This window comes from Rhincodon typus, unplaced genomic scaffold (assembly GCF_021869965.1).
Source record: "Rhincodon typus isolate 14 unplaced genomic scaffold, sRhiTyp1.1 hic_rhity00001949, whole genome shotgun sequence".
NCBI lineage: Eukaryota > Metazoa > Chordata > Chondrichthyes > Orectolobiformes > Rhincodontidae > Rhincodon > Rhincodon typus.
The window spans coordinates 1-23,368 of NW_025967587.1; the positions used below are offsets into that span (position 1 = coordinate 1).

At 42.0% G+C, this 23,368-nt stretch overlaps 1 protein-coding gene across 1 annotated transcript; it reads left to right on the forward strand.

The window, feature by feature from the left end:
• The first annotated feature begins 78 nt into the window (after window positions 1-78).
• Window positions 79-11,758, forward strand: rpl24 (ribosomal protein L24). Its single transcript, XM_020528052.2, has 6 exons — window positions 79-293; window positions 422-497; window positions 6,487-6,597; window positions 8,119-8,255; window positions 8,689-8,752; window positions 11,636-11,758. The coding sequence occupies exons 1-6, from the start codon at window positions 289-291 to the stop codon at window positions 11,714-11,716; spliced, it is 474 nt and encodes a 157-aa protein (XP_020383641.1). The 5' UTR covers window positions 79-288; the 3' UTR covers window positions 11,717-11,758.
• Window positions 11,759-23,368: the final 11,610 nt, after the last annotated feature.

The window sequence follows — 23,368 nt, forward strand, 5'->3', positions numbered from 1 at the left end:
CGTCATATCAGGAACCTCTCCCCCCTGAACCGCCATCACGCACCAACTTCCCGCGTGCTTAACGCCAAGCAACCGCTCCGCTCGCTGATTGGCTTCTGTCAGGGCTCAATAACATGCCACCCTTTTTTCGAGAAACAATCAAATTCGTTTAAATTGTTTCCTCCAAACATATACGTTTTAATTTTGCAGCCGCGATTTGTTTTATATTTCTCCCCACTCCTCCCCTCCGGAAAGTTGAGGGCTTTACCCACAATCCTCCTTTTCCCTCGCGCCATCTTAACTGTCGACATGAAGTGAGTTTAATCGCTAATTTAATCCTCTTTCATCCGCTGTTTTTGCCCGTAAAATCATTCTATCCGCGGTTAAATTATGAAGCTCCTTAATGAAAGCGACTGTGATGACTGGTTATTTGTTTCCTCAGGGTCGAACTGTGTAGTTTTAGTGGGTATAAGATATACCCGGGTCACGGGAAGCGCTATGCCAGGATTGATGGGAAGGTAAGCACAAGGAAAATTCTAAAGTGGTGCAGTGCTCTCGAACTTCCTCTTAAATATGTGAATTCACCCAGATCAAATAGGGCACCGTGTGTTAATGTGTTGAACATGTGCACTGAAATCGCGTATCTTGGGATTCATTGCGTCGAAACGTGAATTGACAAGGCCAACATCCTTTTGTAGCGATAACAAGGTGTAGAGCTGGATGAACACAGCAGGCTAAGCAGCATCAGAGGAGCAGGAAAGCTGACGTTTCGAGTCTGGACTGCTTGGCCTGCGGTGTTCATCCAGTTCTACACCTTGTTATTTCAGATTCTCCAGCATCGGCAGTTCCTACTACCTCTGAATCCTTTTGTAGATCTGTTTGTTAGGAATCTGTACAGCTCGATCTTGCCAAGCCTTGTCACTTGTTTCTTTTTGATAGTAACATTCAGCCTAAATTTTTATTTTTAAATCAAGTAGAGTGTAGACCAATTGAGCCTATTTTTGTACTGATGCAGTACAATTTTATGCAGTAGTAGATCATTAGACTTCCTTAAAGTGAAGTTTGAGTTCAGTATTCAGCTTCTAGCTTAATGAATATGGTAAATTATTTAAACAACTTCTTCATACTTTTAAAAAAAAAAAAAAAAATTGAAATTCTCAGATTTGGGACTGTTGTATGGATGTGTTTTAACACTAGATCTGTCATGCCCTGTGCTTGCACGGTAATAGTTGAAACCTTCATGAAGCTAAGGTGCAAAACTTAATTGCATGTCATGTTAATGTTTTGTTTGCTATTTAAGTGTCAAATAAGGGACATAAGGTTTCTAGATAACTTAGTTACACCTAGGTTGACTGAGAATATCTTTCTAAGAACAGTTAGATGTTGCTGATTTAGTCTGTCAGGACCTTTTGCTATGTTGGATGGAGATTTTGTTTGTATTGATAGAGAGTAAGGGATCTGGTTACTTGCCAATTAAAGACACCAGCTATAGTAGTATAAAGCTATCGTAGAGTGAAAAATCCTAGACAAAAACAGAAATTGCTGGCAAAACTCCCCAGTATCTGGGGAGAAAACAGAGTTTACATTTTGAGTCCAGTGACTTTTCATCATAACTAGACTCAAAATATTAACTCTGCTTTCTTCTCACAGATGTTGCCAGATATGCTGTCTTTCAGCAGCAATTTGTTTTTGTTTCAGACCTCCAGCATCAGTATTTCTTTGTTTTATTTTAGTGAAAAATCCTAGGCTTGAAGACTTGCACTTTCACTACTTTAGAATGTTTCAGGTAATTTTGCGACCACAGTTGTGGTCACTGTGTAATGCTGGAACTTTTGACGCCAATGAGCAACTTGTATTTATAGCACCTTGAATGTATTAAAAACATCCCACAGAAGCATTATAAAAATTTATAGCCATGTCACTTTGGCAGATGACTGAAAGTTTAGCCAAATGTAGGATTTAAGGAGCCTCTTTAAAGGAAAGGTGAATAAATTGGTTGGAGGTGCTTGGTGAGTTAATACCAGAGCGTTCGGCTGAGGCAATTGAATAAGGATGGGGGGTACTCGACTAGTAGTATTTTGTTGCAAGTCTCTTGTAGAGTTGGAGGTAATTGTAGAGGTATGGAAGGAGTTAATACAAAAGTGAGCACTTTTAAAACAAGTGTTGCATAGAAATGATGGGTAAATGGTGTTTTGAAAGTTGGCAATGTTTTGAACAATCAGGTCCATGAAATATAGAATTTCATTTGAAAGATGAAACAGTACTTGAAAGAGTCTGTCACTCTTGACTCCTGTGTTCAGGTCATTGGGTGGGGTTTAAAATCATAACATGCTGATTTGAGGTGAAAATGGAACATGTTCTGTAATGACTGACATTTTCATCTCAGTTCTGTGCTCTTAGCTTGGACAATTGATGACAACATCCAGGCTAGAAAGTGAAATATTTTGTGGTGCCAGGCATAGAAACAGAAAATATGAACCAGGAAGACTATTTGGCTTCTCAGCTTGCGCCTTCATTTGGTGTGACCACAGTTGATCATCCTGCTCAGTACTCTGTTCCTATTTTCTTCCCATACCCTTTGATTCCCTTTAGCCACAAGAACTATATCAAACATCTTCTTGAAAATAGTCTTAGAGATGTACAGCATGGAAAGAGTCCCTTTGATCTAACTCGTCCATACCAACCATATTATATCCAATATAAATCTAGTCCCATTTGCCAGATTTTGGCCCATATCCCTCCTAAGCCTTCCTATTCATATACCCCTCCAGATGCCTTTTAAATGGTGTAATCGTACCAGCCTCCATCACTTCCTCATTCCGTATATGCAGCACCACCTCCATGAAAAAGTTGGTCCCTTTGGTCCCTTTCAAATCTTTCCCCTCTCACCTTAAACCTATGCCCTCTATTTTTGAACTCCCCCACCCTGGGGAAAAGACCTTACCTATTTACTTTATCCATGCCCCTCATGATTTTATAAACCCTCAGTCTCCGATGGTCCAAGGAAAATAGCCCCAGCCTATTCAGCTTCCTACTATAGCTGAAACCCTCAAACCCTGGCAATATCCTTATAAAACTTTTCTGAACCCTTTCAAGATTTACCACATCCATCCTATGGCAAGCAGACCAGAACTGCACACAGTATTCCAAAAGTGGCCAAACCAATGTTGTTCTGATGGAAGGTCTAGGCCCGAATCGTCAGCCTTCCTGCTCCTATGATGCTGCTTGGCCTGCTGTGTTCATCCAGCTCTACACCTTGTTATCTCAGACTCTCCAGCATCTGCAGTTCCTACTATCTCTCCCAAACCAATGTCCTGTACCGCTGCAACATAACCTCCCAAATCCTATACTCAATGCACTGACCAATAAGGGCAAGCACACCAAATGCATTTACTATCCTATCTACCTGGGACTCTACTTTCAAGGAACTAGGAACCTGCACTCCAAGGTCTCTTTCTTAAGAAACATTCCCCAGGACCTTACCATTAAGTGTGTGAGTCCTGCCCTGATTTGCATTTCTAAAATTTGGTACCTCCTAATTATCTAAATTAAACTCCATCTGCCACTCCTCAGCCCATTAGCCCATCTAATCAAGACACCATTGTACTTTGACATAACCTTTTTCACTGTCTACTACTGCCCCAATTTTTGGTGTCATCAGCAAGCTTACTAACCATACCTCCTTTGTTCACATCCAAATCATTTATAGAAAAATCATCTATCATTTATAGACAAAAAGCAGTACCCCCAGCAGCGATCGTTGTGGCACACTGCTGGTCACAGGCCTCTAGTCTGAAATGCAACCTTCCACCACCACCACACTGTCTTCTACCTTTTGAGTCAGTTCTATATCCAAAAAGCTAGTTCTCCCTCTATTCCACGTGATCTAACTTTGCTCATTGGTCTACCATGAGGAACCTTGTCGAAAGCCTTACTGATGTCCACGTAGATCACATCCAGTGCTCTGCCCTCATCAATCCTCTTTGTTACTTCAAAAAAATCAATCAAGTTAGTGAGACACAATTTCCTACGCATAAAGCCATTGTTTTGGCCTCAACTGCTTTTGTGCCAGAGAAGCCCACAGGCTCACCACTTTTTGGATGAAGAAATTTTTCCACAGATCATTCCTAAATGGCTTGCCCTATAACCTTAGGCTGGTATCCTTCCTGTATTTATCTTGTGTAGTCCTGGTAGAATTTGAGAGATTCTCTTCTCTCCCTGGTTCTTCTAAACTCCAGTGAACATAGATATAATGGACCCAGTCTCTCTTCATTTGTCGGTCCTGCCATCCCACAAATCATTTGGTAAATCTCTGCTGTACTTCTCCATAGCCAGAACATCCATCCTCCCGAGAAGGAGACCAAAACTGCACATGTACTCCAGAAGTGACCTCCCCTGTTGTTATGAAGGCCAGCATAGCATCAGCTACCTTCACTGCTTGCTTTCAGTGACTGGTATACAACCTAGGTCTTGTTGCCTCTCCCCCTTTATCATCTGAATGGCGATAAACTAAGTGGGTGGGAGAGACTTTGGTTATTCACCCCATCCGTGTTCGTATCCAAATGACTAGCTCTCCTTGTGATCTAACTTTGCTAACCAGTCTACCATGCGGAACTTTGTCAAACGCTTTGCTAAAGTTGATATAGTAAATGTCCACCTCCCTGCCTTCATCAATTCTCTTTGTCACTTCAAAAAAACACAATGAAATTAGTGAGACATGCTTTCCCATGCACAACGCTATGTCGACTATCCTGAATCAGTCCTTGCCTATCGAAATGCGTGTAACTCCTGTCCATCAGGATCCCCTCCAACAACTTAGCCATCACTGAAGTCAGGCCCACTGGTCTATGGTTCTGTGGCTTTTCATTACTACCTTTTCTTAAATAATGGTATCACATTAGCCACCCTCCAGTCTTCTCTCTCCTCTTTCCACACCCCACCCTTTGGCTATTGATGATATAGATATCTCGGCAAGGGGCCTGGCGATCGCTTCCTGCAAAGTTCTGGGATACACCTGATCGCATCCCAGGGATCTATCCACCTTTATGTGCTTAAAGATGTCCAGCACCACCACCTCTGTGATGTGGACACTTTAAGATATCACTGTTTGTTTATTTCTCAAAGTTCTCTAGTTTCCATATCCTTCTCCATAGTAAATACTGACATTGAAATTTTCATTTAATATCTCACCCATCTCTGGTTCCACACATAGATGGCCTTGTTGATCTTTAAGGGGCTCTATTTATCCCGAGTTATCCTTTTGCCCTTGATGTATTCTGGAAAACATTCTAGCATATTTGTCAAGCATGATTTCCCTTTTGTAAACCTATGCTCTGCCCAATCCTGTCCCTTTTCTGAATGCTTTGCTAATAAATCTTTTAAGACGGACTCTAAAGTTTTCCTTGCTACTGATGTTGGGCCAACTGTTCTGTAATTCCCTATTTTCTTTCTGGCCCCTTTTTTAAATAGTGGGATTATGCTCACTACCCTCCAATCGATGGGAACTGTTCCAGAGACTCTAGAATCTTGAAAAATGATCACTAGTGCATCCACTATAATGTATCCACTGTTTCTGGAACCACTTCCTGAAGTATTCTGCGGTGTAGATTACCGTGCTCTGTGGAATTATCAGCCTTTAATCCCATAGGTATCCCCAACATCATTTCTGTACTAACACCGGTTTCACTTAGTTCCTCCAGGTCACTAGACTCTCTGTTCCCTGTTGTTTCTGGTAAATTGTGAAGACAGAATTAAAAATATGTATTTAACTGATCTACCATCTCTTTGTTCCCCATTATGACTTGCCCTGTTACTGACTATAAGCTTTTTCTTGTCACATACTCTTAGAAACCTATTATCAGTTTGTACATTCCCATAAGCTTACTCTCATCCTCTATTTTCCTCCCTCTTCTTCAATCCTTTTGTCATCCTTTGCTGAAATCTACACTGCTCCAAATTGTTGGGTCCGTTGCTTATTTTGGCCAATTAATACAGCTGTTCCTTGGATCTGATACCATCCCTAATTTTCCTTTATTAGGTCAGGCCTCCGCCTTTTCCATTTTATTTTTGTCAGACAGAAATGGACGGTTGTTATAGTTCCTCCAAGTAGTCCAATTTTTTGCTATTCCCTGTGCACCATTTCCCAATTATTATAGCCAGACATCATTCATTGAAGTGGTGGAGAGGTTGGCTGAATTGAGTATCAATATCTGGTGTGAAAAAGTTGTATCGCTGTAACTGATTTTCAGACTCCTGCGTAGAATGGACTGCTCAGACTTGTAAAATTTGATCTTGGCAAAAATTGTGAATTTAGGAGGAGGAAAGATTGATTAACAATTTCTACATTTGAGGCTCCAATACATCTGTCCCAAAAAACTTGAGTTACAGTGCAATGTATTTTAAGATTTGTGTTATTTCAACTTCTCTTATTTGAAAAGGCTAACAGCACTGTTGCTGATCCTAGGTAAGGTTAATGTGTTACTGATTTTTTTTTTTGTTTGTTTGTAGGTTTTCCAGTTTCTGAATTCAAAATGCGAGTCAGCATTCCTCTCCAAGAGAAACCCTCGACAGATCAACTGGACTGTCTTGTACAGGCGCAAGCACAAAAAAGGACAATCTGTAAGTGAGAATTCCACATTCTGTATTAAAAAGGGGAGAAGTTTGTGCATGTGAAATACAGTAGGTTGTCAGTTTATCAGCAGTGTTGTACTTGTAGTAAGTATTATTCTGTTGGCTAGGTGGAACTGTGCTGCTTTAAAGCAACGAGGAGGCGAGATAATAGTCTTGTGGTATTATTGCTTGTCTCTTACTCCAGATACCCAGGTAATATTCTAGGAACCTGGGTTTGAATTTCATCGTGGCAAATGGTGGAATTTGAATTCCAAATTGCTGATTTGTTCGAAAAGCCCATCTGGTTCACTAATGTCCTTTAGGGAAAGAAACTGCCATCCTTAACTGGCCTGGTGTATGTGTGACTCTGAACTGCCCCCTGGGGCAGTTCAATGTACAAGCAATAAATGCTGGTCCAGCCAACAGGTTCCTTCATTCCATGAATGATTTATTTTAAAAAAGGACATTCTCAGAAGTGCCATTGCGTCATTGAGTTTCGTTATCTTGGTCAGAGCTTAGAAATTGGAATATACTCATCCGTTTTTAAGCTTCAATTGAAAGATTGCATGTTTCGAAACTTTTGCCTTTAAAAGAACTACTGGATTATAATGATTTTTAGATTTATTCTGTAACAGTGCTGTCTCTGGGTGGATTTGAATAATGATGGAAACTGTTTCATATTGATGGCTTTTTTGGTTGTTGTGTAGTTTGTAAGGACCTGCTGTGACTATTTCTGTAATCCAGTAATTGATAATTCTGTAGAAACGTATATGTAATGAATCTGTATCCTTCAAGAGAAAGGTTGCTGTCTCCTGATAAGCATTTCAGATCAATTACGTGTACTTGGTGTACATTGATTGCAGAGAGAAGTTTCTTTCCTGGTCTTGAGAGATTATGATAAAAGCATTTGAGCCTGATAATTTCATTCCCAAATTAGCATTTTGTGAATATTCTGAAGTGGGTTGACATGAAAAGTAATTCTTAAACGTTTGAAATTACTTCAGTTTGGCTCTGTAGTTACTCAGGCCTACCTTGCCTTTTTTTTTTTGAAACATTTCCAAAGAGGAGTTGCTGACAAAATGAAGTTAACAAACATGTAATCCAAAGCTGTTACAATTTCCCACATCTGTGGTATTGTCTTGCTGATATTTTCCCAAGATTAAGAGAATCAGCAACCTTGTTTAACATGCTTTTGAGTTGACATTTTGCCATGGTGTTTCCTTTCAAAGAGGTATTCATCCATCAGATTATTTCCTCAAATCATACTTGGCTTTTATTTCTGGGTATTTACATCTCAGAATTGTTTTAGGTGGGTACTCGGACTAATTTTGAAACTGGAGTTATGGCATTGCAGTGCCTGGAACATAATCATCTAATACCTTGACTAAAATCTTGTGGTCTTGGAAATGTGTTTTTACAGTCATTTGATCTGAACAAAAGTTTGCTTTTTATTCAAATTGTTTCCAAAAAAAATTACAAGTCTCTCTTTCTTTTTTTTTCAAAAACATCATCACCTTTTTTCATTACCAGGAAGAAATTCAGAAAAAGCGCTCCCGTCGTGCAGTGAAGTTCCAACGAGCTATCACTGGTGCCTCTCTTGCCGAGATTATGGCTAAGAGGAATCAGAAGCCTGAGGTGCGCAAGGCTCAACGTGAGCAAGCAATCAGGTGAGAATTAACTATGTTTGAAAAGTAAAGTTGTTTTTCTGTTACGAAATACTGCAGATGCTGGAACTCTGGAATGTGAACAAAGTGCTGGAAAAACCCAAGAGGCCAGGCAGCTTCTGTGGGAAGAAACAAAGCTAATGTTTCAGTTCAATCCCTTTTTCAGCAGAATGATTCTTCCTTTTTGTTTTTTTGTTCATGTATTAGAGTTTCCTGTTTGTAAGTTACTAGTTGCATGCACTATAATACAAATACTTTGAGATTTTTGCAGCCTATGTGTATTTTTCTTAAATTTGACAAATTTATATCCAGTTGGTTCATCATAATATCATAACATACTGATGTTTTTACTTACATTTATGTTTTGTATGGGATCCAGAATTCTTCCAATACTAATAGTAGGGGTAAAGTTATGTAACTTTTTTTTAATCCACAGGGCTGCCAAAGAGGCTAAGAAGGCCAAAGCTGCAACAAAGAAAGTCAGTGCAGCTACAACTAAGGTAATGAAACTGGTGCAATTCTTTAAGTTAGTGTTTTTGGAAGTTCATTCTTTCTTTAAAGACATTCAAACTAAACAGCAATAAATATGAATTTAAATTGTGATGCCTATAAAATATAATTACTAGCTCAAGTGTTAACTTGACTATGATGTCTTGGCCTTTTTCCAGGACAAACAATTGTGTGCACATTATTTTAAGTTTAAAAAGACAGAAAGAGCAACTAGTGATTAGGTGTTGATATTCATATCTGGTAATACTGCAGTTACACTTATAAACAATCTTTGTTTATTATGAAGGTCTAAGTAGAATTATAGAATCTCTACAGTGCAGGCATTTGGCCCATTGAGTCTGCACCAAACCTCTGAGGAATATCCAACGCAGACCTGCAATTAAAAATTGTAGACATTTTAGGGTGGAAGTTGTTTATCTTCCCAATTATTTGGAACAAGGCAAATTTGTAATAATGTTTGGTCTCCTCTTTTTATAAATGGATTATAAATCCTGGAAGTTAGACAAATTAGCTTAATGTCAGTGATAGGAAAGTGACAGAAGTGATAGGTAGGTAGGGGTAATGCAGTAGTCTGTTTTTGAATTTTCAAAAGCTTTCAATACGGTATTGCTGAGTAGATTATACCTCCGGTCATGAAGGATAGCTCACCTCTGCAAAACGTGTTTGTTATATACATTTAAATGACAGTCAACTTGACACCATCCATGACAAAGTAGCCAACATTGTGTATTGCCTAGAAATGCATTGCATTAACTTTGGCAAGTTAAACTGACAACCAAAGTAAAAGGAATAGTCAGGCGTTAAAAATCGTTAATCATAGAGATGTGGTGTTCTGTAAGAATTGCTTCCCACTGTTTAACTAAATTCCACCTTTGGGATCAGAAGTACAATTGGAGTGTTTTCAGTTGATTCCAAAATAGGGGGCGTGTGAATACAGAGGACAATTAGGATAAAATCTAGAAAGGCATACGTGTACTTGGAAAACAAACTTCAATGTACATGTATTGCAGAGCATTTTATTGTCACAGTGATGTACAGCACACAAACGGACCCTTCGGTCCAACTCGTCCCTGCTGACTAGATATCCTAAATAAATCTAGTCCCACTTACCAGCATTTGGCCCATGTCTGTCCTAAACCCATCCTATTCATATGCCCATCCAGATGTCTTTTAAATGTTGTAATTGTACCAGCCTCCTCCACTTCCTCTGGCAGCACATTGCATACACGCACCACCTTCTGCGTGAAAAAGTTGCCCTTTTAGATCCCTTTTTTTAAAATCTTTCTCCCCTTGCCTTAATCTGTGCCTTCTAGTTTTGGACTCTTTTTTCCCCACCCCCGCACCCTGGAGAAAAGACCTTGTCTATTTACCCTGTCTATGCCTGTCATGATTTTTATAAACCTCTAACGTTACCCATCTGCCTCTGACACGGCAGGGAAAATAGCCCCAGCCTATCCAGCCCCTCCCTATAGCTCAAACCTTCCAACCCTGGCAACATCTTCATAAATCTTTTCTGAACCTTTTCACAACATTCTTCCTATAGGAGGGCGACCAGAATTGCATACAGTATCCTAAAAGTGGCCTAACCAATGTCCTGTACAGCTACAACGTGACCTCCCAACTCCTACACTCAATGCATTGGCCAGTAAAGGCAAGCATACCAAATGCCTTCTTCACTATCCTGTCAACTTGGGATTCCACTTTCAAGGAACTGTTAACCTGCACTCCAAGGTCTTTGTTCAGCAACACTCCCCAGGACCTTACCCTTAAGTGTGTGAGTCCTGCCCTAATTTGCCTTTCCAAAATGCAGCACCTCACATTTATCTAAATTAAACTCCATCTTCCATTCCTCGTCCAATCGCCCATCTGATCATGATCCTGTTGTACTCTGATTTTGCTAAGAATAATCAGGACACCACATCTCATCGACTGAAAGTGTCTAAATAGTGTAGCTAAATGAGATCTGAGGTTACAGGTCCAAAACTTGTCGTGTCACTAGAACTAGGAGGCAGAGCCTCAAAATAAGGGGGAGTAGGTTTAGGACTGAGTTGAGGAGGAACTTGTTTACCCAAAGGGTTTGAATCTGGAATTCACTGCCCAGTGAAGCAGTTGAGGCTACTTTTGAATGTCTTTTAAGGAAAAGACAGATTTTTGAAAAGTGAAGGAATGAAGGGTTATGGTGAGCTGGTAGGTAGGTAAGTGGAGCTGAGTCCACGAACAGGTCAGTCATAATCTTATTGAATTGCAGAGCAGGCCCAATGGGCCAGATGGCTGCCGCCTTCTCCTGTTTCTTCATCTTATGATGCAACCTGTTAAATCATAAGAGCACTGAAGCTTATTTCTAAATGGGTAAAATTGAAAAGCAGAAGAAGTTATATTAAGCTTGTAAAGACTTTTGTTAAATCAAACATGGTGTATCATAAATGCTTCTGGTCTCCATCATAAAAAGAAGAATGTAAAGGCATTGGTCAAGTTAGCCCCATCTGGAAAGACAATTTTTTTCTGTCAGAATGAGAAGGCTAAGGGTACTTGATACTCTGAAAGGTTTCGATAGGTGGGCTCAATCTTTACATTTAGTGAGAAACCAGAGCTAAAGTGAAAATCACTAATGTTTCAAAAAAGGAATTCTGGAAATGCTTCTTTAATAGTGGTTAGAATGTGAAACTCTGCCATAAGGGGTGGTTGAAGTAAACAGCATGGATGCATTTAAAGGAAGGCTACGTGGAGTGGGGCAAAAGAATTCAGTTAGATGAAGGATAGATTGGTTGCAGCTAAATGACCAATGTCTGTGCTGTAAATGCTTTATAATTTTGTAAATGGTGTACATTTTAATAATCTTGCATAATTTTCACTTCATGTTTTTATATTTCTAGGCTACTCAAAAGGCAGCACCCAAACAGAAGTTTGCTAAGCCAGTGAAGTCTCAGGCACCACGTGTTGGTGGAAAACGTTAACTATCTAACTGTATCTGTATAATAAAACCTGAATAAGATTTACTGATTTCCATGCCTCATCAATTCATACAAAAGTCAGATTTAGAGTTAAATAGTAGGCATTGTGTGAATATCTTTGCATGATGTTCACTGCATTGGACTTGTCTTGCAGCAGTCTTGAGAGCTTTTGCAAATGGGTACTTGCACTGGAAGTCATTGCATAGAAATCAGAAATAAGTCCAGCAGTCTTTTTTAATTCTGACCTTTAATGAGTACTAATTTAATTCTCATCAAGAACTGGGGATTAAAGCAGAAATCTTGATGTTCTCTACATCTCAGCTCAATATCAACATCCTTCAGACTTCTAAGGATACAGCTTGTTTCAGGAAGTTGAGGAATTTAAAATGAGCATAATGATGTGACATGGTACTGATCATTTAGGATTATGATGAAAAATTAAGAGTTGCAAATCTTTGGAATCCCTTATTTTGGAGCATCGTGAATGTTCCCATCAAATACTTTAAGGATGAGGTAAACAGATTTCTAATTTTGGGGAAATGGAAATGATGAGTCACTTTTGAGATGATGAGCCTGCAGCCAGTAAATCCATTTCTGATGGTTTCATATGGCTTGTCTTTGGTAAGGCTGAACAGGCCAAACCTTAAGACTTGACTCTACCCTAAGGGCTGGTAAAGCTGCCATTTGTTGTGGATTGTTTCTGGGGTGGTATCTGTTGCCAAGCTACTTGATCATCTTGACTAAGTGTTCAACTCATCCTTTAACAGAGCTACCCTATCTCCTTTTGTTTGTGCTATCTTGTTACAAATTCTGAGGGGCTGTGATCCCACTGTAGTTCAGATGAAAATCAACTTTTTCCCAATTCTGGTACCGGAGCTCCATAAATCACAATCTGTTTCTCTGGCACCAATTTTTGATCCATGTGATCGGACATAATTGAACTAATGCCAGTTTGCTTGTAGCTGAGGTAGTATTCAAGAGTTTACCTTTGGTTTTACTTTTCAGTTTAGCCCAGAGATGCTGATGCTCCATCAACAGAATCTCTTGGTCAAGGTGGATGTTAACAACATAGGACTATGAGAATTGGATTTCCTCTTCCACTACACATTCTCTGTTAAGACGTCTTTACCCCAGCACTGAGCTGGAAACAGAGCCTTCTGGATCTGTGCAGACTGTGAAGAATTGTGTGTACCAAACTTGCTGTCCATTATTACAACTGCATTCCCCATAAATGGACTGCATCATGTGCTTTGGTCAGTTTGCTCATCCTCCCTGCAGTGCTTGCTGTCATCCTTTAAATTTCAAGAACTCAAAACTTAATTCAAAAGCTACAGCTCTTTCAGTGCCACCTTCTAAATCCCCATACCTGTATTGCTCTTGAGGATATTACTGTATGTGATGGAAATAAATTAGAGCCTCTACCATCACTATCCATAGCTTCAGGCTACAACATGAGTGAATGCTGCCATAGTAACTAACTCATTTGGCTGGATGGGCATTATGGTTCAGATTGATGCCAACAGCATGGGGTTTGACTTCATGTTCCAACTGTGCTGGCCAAGGAAGAGATGTGGATGTGTGTTGGACCTGTATTTTGGCCAGAGAACTTGAAGCACCAATGAAATGTCTTTGAACAATGTTTACTAACATAGACTGGAATATGCAGAACAACATAACTGCTTGGTATTGCTTTATCTGCTATAAAATCCTGTATGTCCAAACAAGGTATTAACTAGGATTGTGACTGTAACTTAAACTTTGCTTTTTGTCTATCTGGTGACCCCAGTGGAGATAACCAAAGCAGAGATGATTTGTGGGTTTTTTCTCTTTATTTTACCCGCATATCCCCATCAAAGAAGACCCACCCTTGACTTTCTCATTTTAATAACTAAAGTCACATCTCTAACTGTGTTTCCTTAAATGTTGCATCCCAAATCCATGCTCATCTCTAATAAAAACCAAAAGAACTGCAGATGCCATGAGTCAGGAACAAAAACAAAGTTGTTGGAAAAGCTCAGCAGGTCTGGCAGCATCTGTGAAGAAGAAAAAGTTACTGTTTCCAGTCCGGTAACCCTCAAACTACTTTTCTTCTTCACAGATGCTGCCAGACCTGCTGAGCTTTTCCAGCAACTGTTTTGGTTCCATGCTCATCTCTCTTGTTTTCTACCCCCTTGAAACAGGGTTCAGACCCTGCCACATCACTGGAATAGATTTTCATCAAAGTTTAAAAATTACTGACTGAATGTAGCCTCTGCATTATCCCTTTGAATTTTTCTTGAACCACCAACTATTACGTATTTGGCCGTTTAACAATTCACTGTGGATCCTTTTATCTCAACTCTACTTGCATATCTGATCCTCATATCACTTTCTGAGCATTTAAAGTGTTTAGGTCATCCCTGAATATTCTCAATTACTAAGCATTTATAGTGCACTTAATTCCAGATTCATAACCCTCTTTAGAAATTTCTCCATGCCTCACTCCTAAATGTTAAAACCCCTTGTCCTGTGATTATCCCTGCAATTTCAATATTCTCCAGCCAGCAGAAATGTTCTTTCAGCACCCACATTGTCAAGATTCCTGAATCTTTTATTCTTAAATTAAGATTTTCAGTGCCTTTAAATGTTTCTAATCAGAATCATTCCACTAAATTTCAGAGATTACATGCCCCCATCTACTTAATCTTACTTAATGGAACAATGCATTAATGTCTGAACCTCCATTTCCAACCCTTCAAGAGCAAGTGAGGCATGGAGACCAGCTACACAACACTCCTACAAAATTAAAGAATTGTGGGTGCTGGAGACCAAAACAAATAAAAATGGAAATTGCTGGAGAGATTCAGCAGGTCTGTGGAGAGAACAATTAATGTGTTGAGTCCAGTGACTTCAACAACTGTCCAGTGGATTTATCTAATGTCATGAAAAACCAAATCTACAGTCACTGTACTATCCTCAAACCCTAATAAATTTATCAAACACAACTTAGTTTTTGTTAGAGATAACAAGGTGTAGAGCTGGATGAACACAGCAGGCCAAGCAGCATCATAGGAACAGGAAGGCTGATGTTTCGGGCCTAGACCCTTATTGGCTCTGCCTAATTATGTAGGCCTTTGGGATTTGGCTGTTTGAGCTTTTGAGCCTGCTTATTCGTGCAATTAGTTCATGGTTATTTGGTTTTGATTTCATTTTCATTTTCCTTTAGCACTCTAACTAATGATTGCCTTGTTTATTAAAATATGGTTTAGGATTTTCTAAGTGACCTGTTAGCACTTAATGATAGATTCTGGCATTTTCCTTATTTGTGTCCACCTAACAAGCCTGGGGTAATCCTGCTTTTTCACTCCTTGCTTTCTTGAATAATATATTACATTTGCAATGTGCTCTAAACATGCCATAATCTAGAGTTTGCGAAGATCTCAACCAGTGCATCCAGTATCTTTCCACCTATCACTTTTAGAATTCTAGTGTGTGATCCACTAACCCCAGAAGAATGATGGTTATTGTCTCTTTAATTCCTTTGGTGCTTTTTTAGTACTATGCATTATGTTGCTCACTCTCATTAGATACTTGCTTCCTCACAATTTTGGCATGCTTTTGTTTTGTCTTCCAAAATGAAGGCAGACACAAACGTTTATTTAAAATCTTTGCTTATTCCCAATAACTTCTTTCCTCTCAGCCTTTAAAGAACTTTTGCTACTTGTTTCCCTTATACATATTTGTAAAAGCTTTAATGTTTTTGTTTTATTTGCTTGTTAATATTTCAGGTAGCAAAAGGAGAAAATACTCTCCCAAGCCTCAGGTTTACAAGTCTTCTCAAAACAGTATAAACCTTATTTAATCTAGTAATATTACTAACCTTTTCAGTTAGTCACGGATAAATTATACAACTTTAAACTGTTTTTGATGTATATTTAAGATCATCACACCTCTTAATTTACTTTCCCAATCTGACTGAGTCAACTTTCCTCCTGTATGTAATGGTTTCTTTTTTATTTTAATACTCCAGTTTCAAGCATATGCATATCACACTTGTATTAAATGGTTACTGTTTCCTGAAGATTTCTCACTGACATTATTAATTAAACCTGATCCATTTCGCAAGATAAGATCTAAAAGCTTTCTCCCTGGGTGATTGCACGACACATTCTTCTAGGAAATTAACTTGAAATGTTTTTTAAAGATCATTCCTGGGATGTGAGCTGCACTGGCCGGCTCAGCATTTATTATCTTTCCCCAGTTGCAATTTCCCAATCTGCCTGAGCCAACTTCCCTCATATGTATGTAATTGTCTTTTTTTTTATTTTAATACTTCACTTTCAAACATTTGTATACCACTCTTGATTTAAATGGTTACACTTTCCCAGAGGATTCCTTACTGTGAGAACATTAATTAATTCTGTTCGATTTCACAAAACAAGATTTAAGATCCAATTTAGGCTCTATCCTATCATTTACTCCCTAACCCATCCCCCGCCCCTTTTCTCTGCATGTAAACTGACGTTTTCCCAGCCACCGTCAGTTCTGAGGAAGGGTCACTGGACCCGAAAGGTTAACTTTGTTTTCTCCTTCACGGATGCTGCCAGAACTGCTGAGCTTTTCCAGCAACTTTGTTTTTGTTCCTGATTTACAGCTTCCACAGTTCTTTCGGTTTTTATTAAGATTTAAGATCCCTTCTTCCCGGTTGATTCCATGATGTATTCTTCCAGGAAATTATCTTGAATTTTTAAAATAAATCATCATGGGATGTGGGATGTGGGCTGCACTGGCTGGCTCAGCATTTATTACATCTCCCTCATTGCCCTTGAGAAGGTAGTGATAAGCTGCCTTGAATTACTTGGTTTTGAAGATGCTGTCTGGGGAGCCGAAATGAATTTCTACATTGTGTCTTGTAGATGATACATAGTCCTGCTTCTGAGTTTCAGTGAATGTTTGTGGATATGGTACCAAACAGGTGGGTTGCTTTGTCCTGAATGGTATCAAGCTTCTTGAATGTTGTTGGAGTTGCATTCATCCAGGCAAGTGAGGAGTATTCCATCACACTCCTGACTTGTAGATGACAGACAGGATTTGAAAAGTCAGGAGGTGAGTTAATTGCTGCATGATTCCCAGCCTCTTGACTTCTTGTAGCTACAGTATTTATATGGCTAGTCCAGTTCAGTTTCTGGTTGCTGGTGACCTCCAGGACGTTAGTAGTGGGAGATTCAGCAATTGAATGTCAAGGGGTAATAGTTAAGGATGCCTCTTTTTGGAAATGGTCATTGCTTGGCACTAGTGTGGCATGAATGTTGCTTGTCATTTGTCAGCCTGAGCCTGGATGTTGCCCAGGTCTTGTTGCATTTGAAGATGGTGTGCTTCAATATCTGAGCAATCAATGAATATCATGCAATCATTAGTGAACACCTCAATTTCTGACTTTATGATGAAGGGAGGATTAATCATCAAGCAGCTGAAGATAGTTTTGCCTCAGACATCACCCTGAGAAGCTCAAAGGGCTCTTGTGGCACAGCGCTAGTGTCTTTACCTCTGGGCCATAAGGTCTGTGTTCAAATCACACCTCCTGAGGTGTGTCAAAACTGTCTCCAACAGGTTGATTTTTAAAAGAAATCTACCCTGAGGAACTCCTGTAGTGATCTTCTGGAGCAGAGGTGACTGACATCCAATGACCACAATCATCTCCATTGTATAATGTACGACTTCAAGCAACAGCATTTTCTCCTTGACTCCCGTTGACTCTAGTTTTTGCTGTTTGATGCTATACTTGGTAAAGTCAGTCACTTCACCTCTCGTTCAGCTCCTTTGTCCATGTTTGAACCAAGACTGTAATAAGGTCAGGAGCTGAGTAGCTCAGACAGAACACGATCTGAGCATCAGTGATCAGTTTATTGCTAAACAGGTGCTGCTTGATAGCAATGTTGATGACAAGTTCCATTATTTTACTGATGATAAAGAGAAAAATGATAGGTGGTAATAGGCCAGGGTAGATTAGTCCTGTGTCTAATGTACAAGATATACCACTGGCGGCACGGTGGCTCAGTGGTTAGCACTGCAGCTTCACAGCACCAGGGACCCGTGTCTGATTCTACCCTCTGGCGGCTGTCTGTGTGGAGTTTGCACGTTCTCCTTGTGTCTGCGTAGGTTTCCTCCGGGTCCTCAGGTTTCCTCCCACAGTCCAAAGGTGTGCAGGCTAGGTGGATTGGCCATGCTAAATTGCCCATAGTGTTCAGGGATGTGTAGATTAGGTGGGTTATAGGGGGATGGGTCTGGGTGGGATGATCCAAGGATTGGTGTGGAATTGTTGGGCCAAAGGGCCTGTTTCTACACTGTAGGGATTCTATGATATACCTAGTCAACTTTCCACATTGTCAGGAATGTGCCAATGTTATAGCTTTACTAGAACAACTTGGCTATGGGCATAGAAAGTTGTGCCGAACAAATCTTTGGTACCATTGCCACAATGTTGTCAAGCCTTTGCAATATCCAGTATTTTCAGCTGTTTTTTGACATCACGTTTGGTATCAAATTAGTTGAAGATTGGCAGTGGTACTGGACCTCGAGTTAGCTTTTAGCCTTATCATTTGCACTGATGTGTTGGATTCCTCTATAAATGTTGACGTGGATATTTGTGCACTCTCCTTTTCTAGTGAGTTGTTTTAATTGTTCATCACCATTCATGACTAGATAACGGCAGGACTGCAGAGCTTAGATCTGATCCATCAGTTGTGGAATCGCTTAGCTCTGTTTCTTGCTCCTTCTGCTGTTTGGCACACAAATAGTCCTATGTTGGAGCTTCGCAACCTCATCTCTAAATATGTGCAGTGCTGTTCCTGACACGCCATCCTGCACCCTTTCTTGATCCCTAACTTTAAGTACCCTAAGATCCCTAAGTACCCTAACTTTATGGTGGTTATAGAATGATGTATATGCCTTACCATGAGGTTGCAGGTTGTGGTAGGAATGCAATTTTGCTGTGGCTGATGGTCCACAGTATCTCACAGTTGCCCTGTCTTGAGTTACTAAATCTGTCCAAGACCTATCCCATTTACCAATGGTGGTGCCACACAACACAATATATGGTATCCTCAATGTGAAGGTGGGACCTTGTCTCCACAAGTATTGTGCGATGGTCACTTTTACCAACACTATACTGGAAAGATGCAGCTGCAGCAGGCAAGTGGGTGAGGATAAGGTCAAGTGCGTTTTTTTTCTTTTGTTGGTTCCTTCAGCAGGTCTAGCAACCATATCCTTTAGGACTCCACCAGCTCAGTCAGTAGTGGTGCTGCTGAGCCACTCTTGATGATGGACGTTGAAGAACCCCATCAAGACTGATTGTCACATGTACCGGAGTACAGTGAAAAGCTTTGTTTATGAGCACTACAGGCAGATCATAGTAAGCAAGGATGTACAGATCAAAAAGGTTGTTTTAAAAAAAACTTAGAGGCATACAGGTTAGATTGCACAGGGTGTGTGCTAGGCAAGATCAACATTAGCAAGATCAGCATTATTTGAGGCAAGACAGTCCATTCATCAGTCTAATAATGGCCAGGAAGAAGTTGTTCCTGAACCTGCTGGTGCATGTGTTCAAGCTTCTCTATCACCTGCCTGACAGAAGAGGTTGTAGGAGGTCATTACCGGGGTGGGATGGGTCTTTGATGATGTTGGCAGCCTTTCTGTGGCAATGAACTGTGTAAATGGAGTCAATGGATGGAAAGAGATAGTAGGAACTGCAGATGCTGGAGAATCTGAGATAACAAGGTGTAGAGCTGGATGAACACAGCAGGCCGAGCAGGAAAGCTGACGTTTTGGGCCTAGACCCTTCTTCAGAAATGGGGGGGAAGGGGGTTCTGAAATAAATAGGAGGAGGCGGATAGAGGAGAAGATAGGTGGAGAGCAGACAGACCGGTCAAAGAGGCGGGGATGGAACCAGTAAAGGTGAGTGTAGGTGGGCAGTTAGGGAGGGGATAGGTCAGTCCAGGGAGGACGGACAGGTCAAGGGGGCGGGATGAGGCTAGTAGGTAGGAGGTGGGGGTGGGGCTTGAGGTGGGAGGAAGGACAGGTTAGGGAGGCAGGGACCAAGGAGGCGCAGTTGTCGTATGGCGCACTGACCTCCACGTCGCCGAGGCCGGATGCCAACTCTCCGACACCACCTCCTACCGCCCCCTTGATCATGACCCCACCTCCAACTACCAAACCATCCACAACCTCGTCATCTCGGGTGACCTCCCACCCACAGCCTCCAACCTTATCGTTCCCCAACCCCGCACCGCCCGCTTCTATCTCCTTCCCAAAATCCACAAACCTGACTGCCCCGGTCAACCCATTGTCTCTGCCTGCTCCTGCCCCACCGAACTTATCTCCACCTCTCTCGACTCCATTTTCTCCCCCTTGGTTCAGGAACTCCCTACCTATGTCCGTGACACCACCCACGCCCTCCACCTCCTCCAAAACTTCCAATACCATGGACATCCAGTCCCTATACACCTGCATTCCCCATGCAGGTGACCTAAAGGCCCTCTGCTTCTTCCTGTTCCGCAGGCCCGACCAGTCTCCCTTCACTGACACCCTCATCCGCTTAGCCAAAGTCATCCTCACCCTCAACAACTTCTCTTTCAATTCCTCCCACTTCCTACAGACAAAGTTGTGGCCGTGGGTACCCGCATGGGCCCAAGCTATGCTTGCCTCTTTGTAGGTTATGTGGAACAATCCCTCTTCCGTAGCTACACTGGCCCTAAACCCCACCTCTTCCTCCGTTACATTGATGACCGTCTCGGCGCTGCCTCGTGCTCCCATGAGGAGCTCGAACAGTTCATCCACTTCACCAACACCTTCCACCCCAACCTTAAGTTCACCTGGACCATCTCCAATACCTCTCTCTCCTTCCTGGACCTCTCTGTTTCCATCTCTGGCAACCACCTGGAAACCAATATCCATTTCAAGCCCACCGACTCCCACAGCTACCTAGAATACACCTGCTCCCACCCACCTTCCTGCAAAAATGCCATCCCCTATTCCCAATCCTCTGCCTCCGAGGATGAGGCATTCCACTCCCGAACATCTCGGATGTCCTCGTTTTTCAAGGACCGCAACTTCCCACCCCCTCGGTGGTCGAGAACGCCCTCGACCGTGTCTCCCGCAACTCATCCCTCACACCCCTCCCCGCAATAACAACCAAAACAGAATCCCCCTCGTCCTCACGTACCACCCCACCAACAACCGGATCCAATACATCATCCTCCAACACTTCCGCCATCTGCAATCCGACCCCACCACCAAAGACATTTTTCCCTCCCCACCCTTTATCTGCTTTCTGGAGGGACCACTCTCTCTGGGACTCCCTTGTCCGCTCCACACTCCCCTCCAGCCCCACCACACCGGCACTTTTCCCTGCAACTGCAGGAAGTGCTACACCTGCCCCTACACCTCCCCCCTCCCCCCTCACCCCTCACCCATCTCAGGTCCCAAGAAGACTTTCCACATCAAGCAGATGTTCACCTGCACATCTGCTAATGTGGTATACTGTATCCGCTGTTCCTGTTGTGGCCTCCTCTACATCGGGGAAACTAAGCGGAGGCTTGGGGACCGCTTTGTGGAACACCTACGCTCGGTTCGCACTAAACAACTGCACCTCCCAGTCGCGAACCCTTTCAAATCCCCCTCCCATTCCTCAGACGACATGTCCATCCTGGGCCTCCTGCAGTGCCACAACAATGCCACCCGAAGGCTGCAGGAACAGGACCTCATATTCTGCTTGGGAACCCTACAGCCCAATGGTATCAATGTGGGCTTCACAACCTTCAAAATCTCCCCTCCCCCTACCGCATCCCAACTTGTCCCTTCCTCCCACCTATCCTCTCCTCCCACCTCAAGCCCCACCCCCACCTACTAGCCTCATTCCCGCCCCCTTGACCTGTCCGTCCTCCCCGGACTGACCTATCCCCTCCCTAACTCCCCACCTACACTCACCTTTACTGGCTCCACCCCTGCCTCTTTGACCTGTCTGTCTCCTCTCCACCTATCTTCTCCTCGATCCATCTTCTATCCACCTCCCCCTCTCTCCCTATTTATTTCAGAACACCCTTCCCCTCCCCCATTTCTGAAGAAGGGTCTAGGCCCGAAACGTCAGCTTTTGTGCTCCTCTGATGCTGCTTGGCCTGCTGTGTTCATCCAGCTCTACATCTTGTTAGCTCAATGGATGGAAAGCTAGCTTCCGTGATGGTCTTTAAGAGTACATTCTGCACCCTTGTTAGCCACAGTGCTTCCCCTAAGTGCTGTTCAACATGATGGAGCACTGATTCTTCAGTCGAGGGGTTTGAGTGATCAGCAAGCGAATTTGTTGCACACTGATTAGATGTCATGAGACTTCATGGGGTCTGAGTCAATGCTGAGGACTCAAGGGCAACTCTTTCCCAATTATGTACCACTGTGCTGCTACCTCTGTTGGTTCTGTCCTGCCAGTGGTACAGGACGTACCCATAGATGATAATATTGTTGTCTGGGACATTGACTTTAAGGTATGATTTTATAAGTATAACCATATCAGAACGTGCTTGATTGCTCTATGAGACAGCTTTCCCAATTTACAGTGTGGAAACAGGCCCTTCGGTCCAACAAGTCCACACCGACCCAGAGCATCCACCTAATCTACACATCCCTGAATGCAACAGGCAATTTAGCATAGCTAATCCAGTCGCCCAAGGGTGGAATCGAACCTAGGTCCCTGGTGTTGTGAGGCAGTAGTGCTAACCACTAAGCCACCGTGCTGCCCTTTTGTCACATTGAGCCTGCGCTGGTCAAAAACAAGCACCTAATTATTTTCTGATGAAGGGTCTAGGCCTGAAACGTCAGCCTTCCTGCTCCTATGATGCTGCTTGGCCTGCTGTGTTCATCCAGCTCTACACCTTGTTATCTCAGATTTTCCAGCATCTGCAGTTCCTACTATCCCTAATTATTCTGATTCCATTTTCCATGACTTGGTCCATAGCCTTGTATTCCTTGGCATTGCAAATGCACATCTAAATACTTGAGTGTTATGAGGATTTCTGCTTCCACTGAATTTGCAGGCAGTAAGTTCCAGATTTGCACCACTCCACATGAAAAAAAGTTTCTCACATCCTCTCTAAATCTCTTGCCTCTTACTTAAATCTATGCCCTAGTCATTAATCCCTCCACTAAGGGGAAAAGTTTCTTCCTATCTACCCTATGTCGCTCATAATTTTGTGTATCTTAATCATATCTCCCCTTAGCCTCCTCTGCTCCAAGGAAAACAAATGCATTCTATTCAAAACAAAAGCAGAAATTACTGGAAAAATTGGGCAGGGTGGGCATCATCTATGGAGAGAAATTCGGCGCGTTAACTCTGCTTTCCCCCACAGATGCTGTCGGACCTGCTGAGTTTCTCCAGCAATTTCTGTTTTTGTTTTACATCTCCAGGAGCTGCAGTTCTTTTGTTTCATCCGATTCTATCTGATCTCTGTGCGCAAGTCAAACTTTTCAGCCTGGGCAACATCCCGGTAGGGAGATAAGATAGAGTCACGGGCACAATTCTCGAGCGTACAGGGAGGGGTAAAAATAAAGTCATCATTGTCCCAGAGGACTGTTCGTACATAGCAGGAACTGCAGATGCTGAAGTCGGAGTTAGCACAGTGTGGAGCTGGA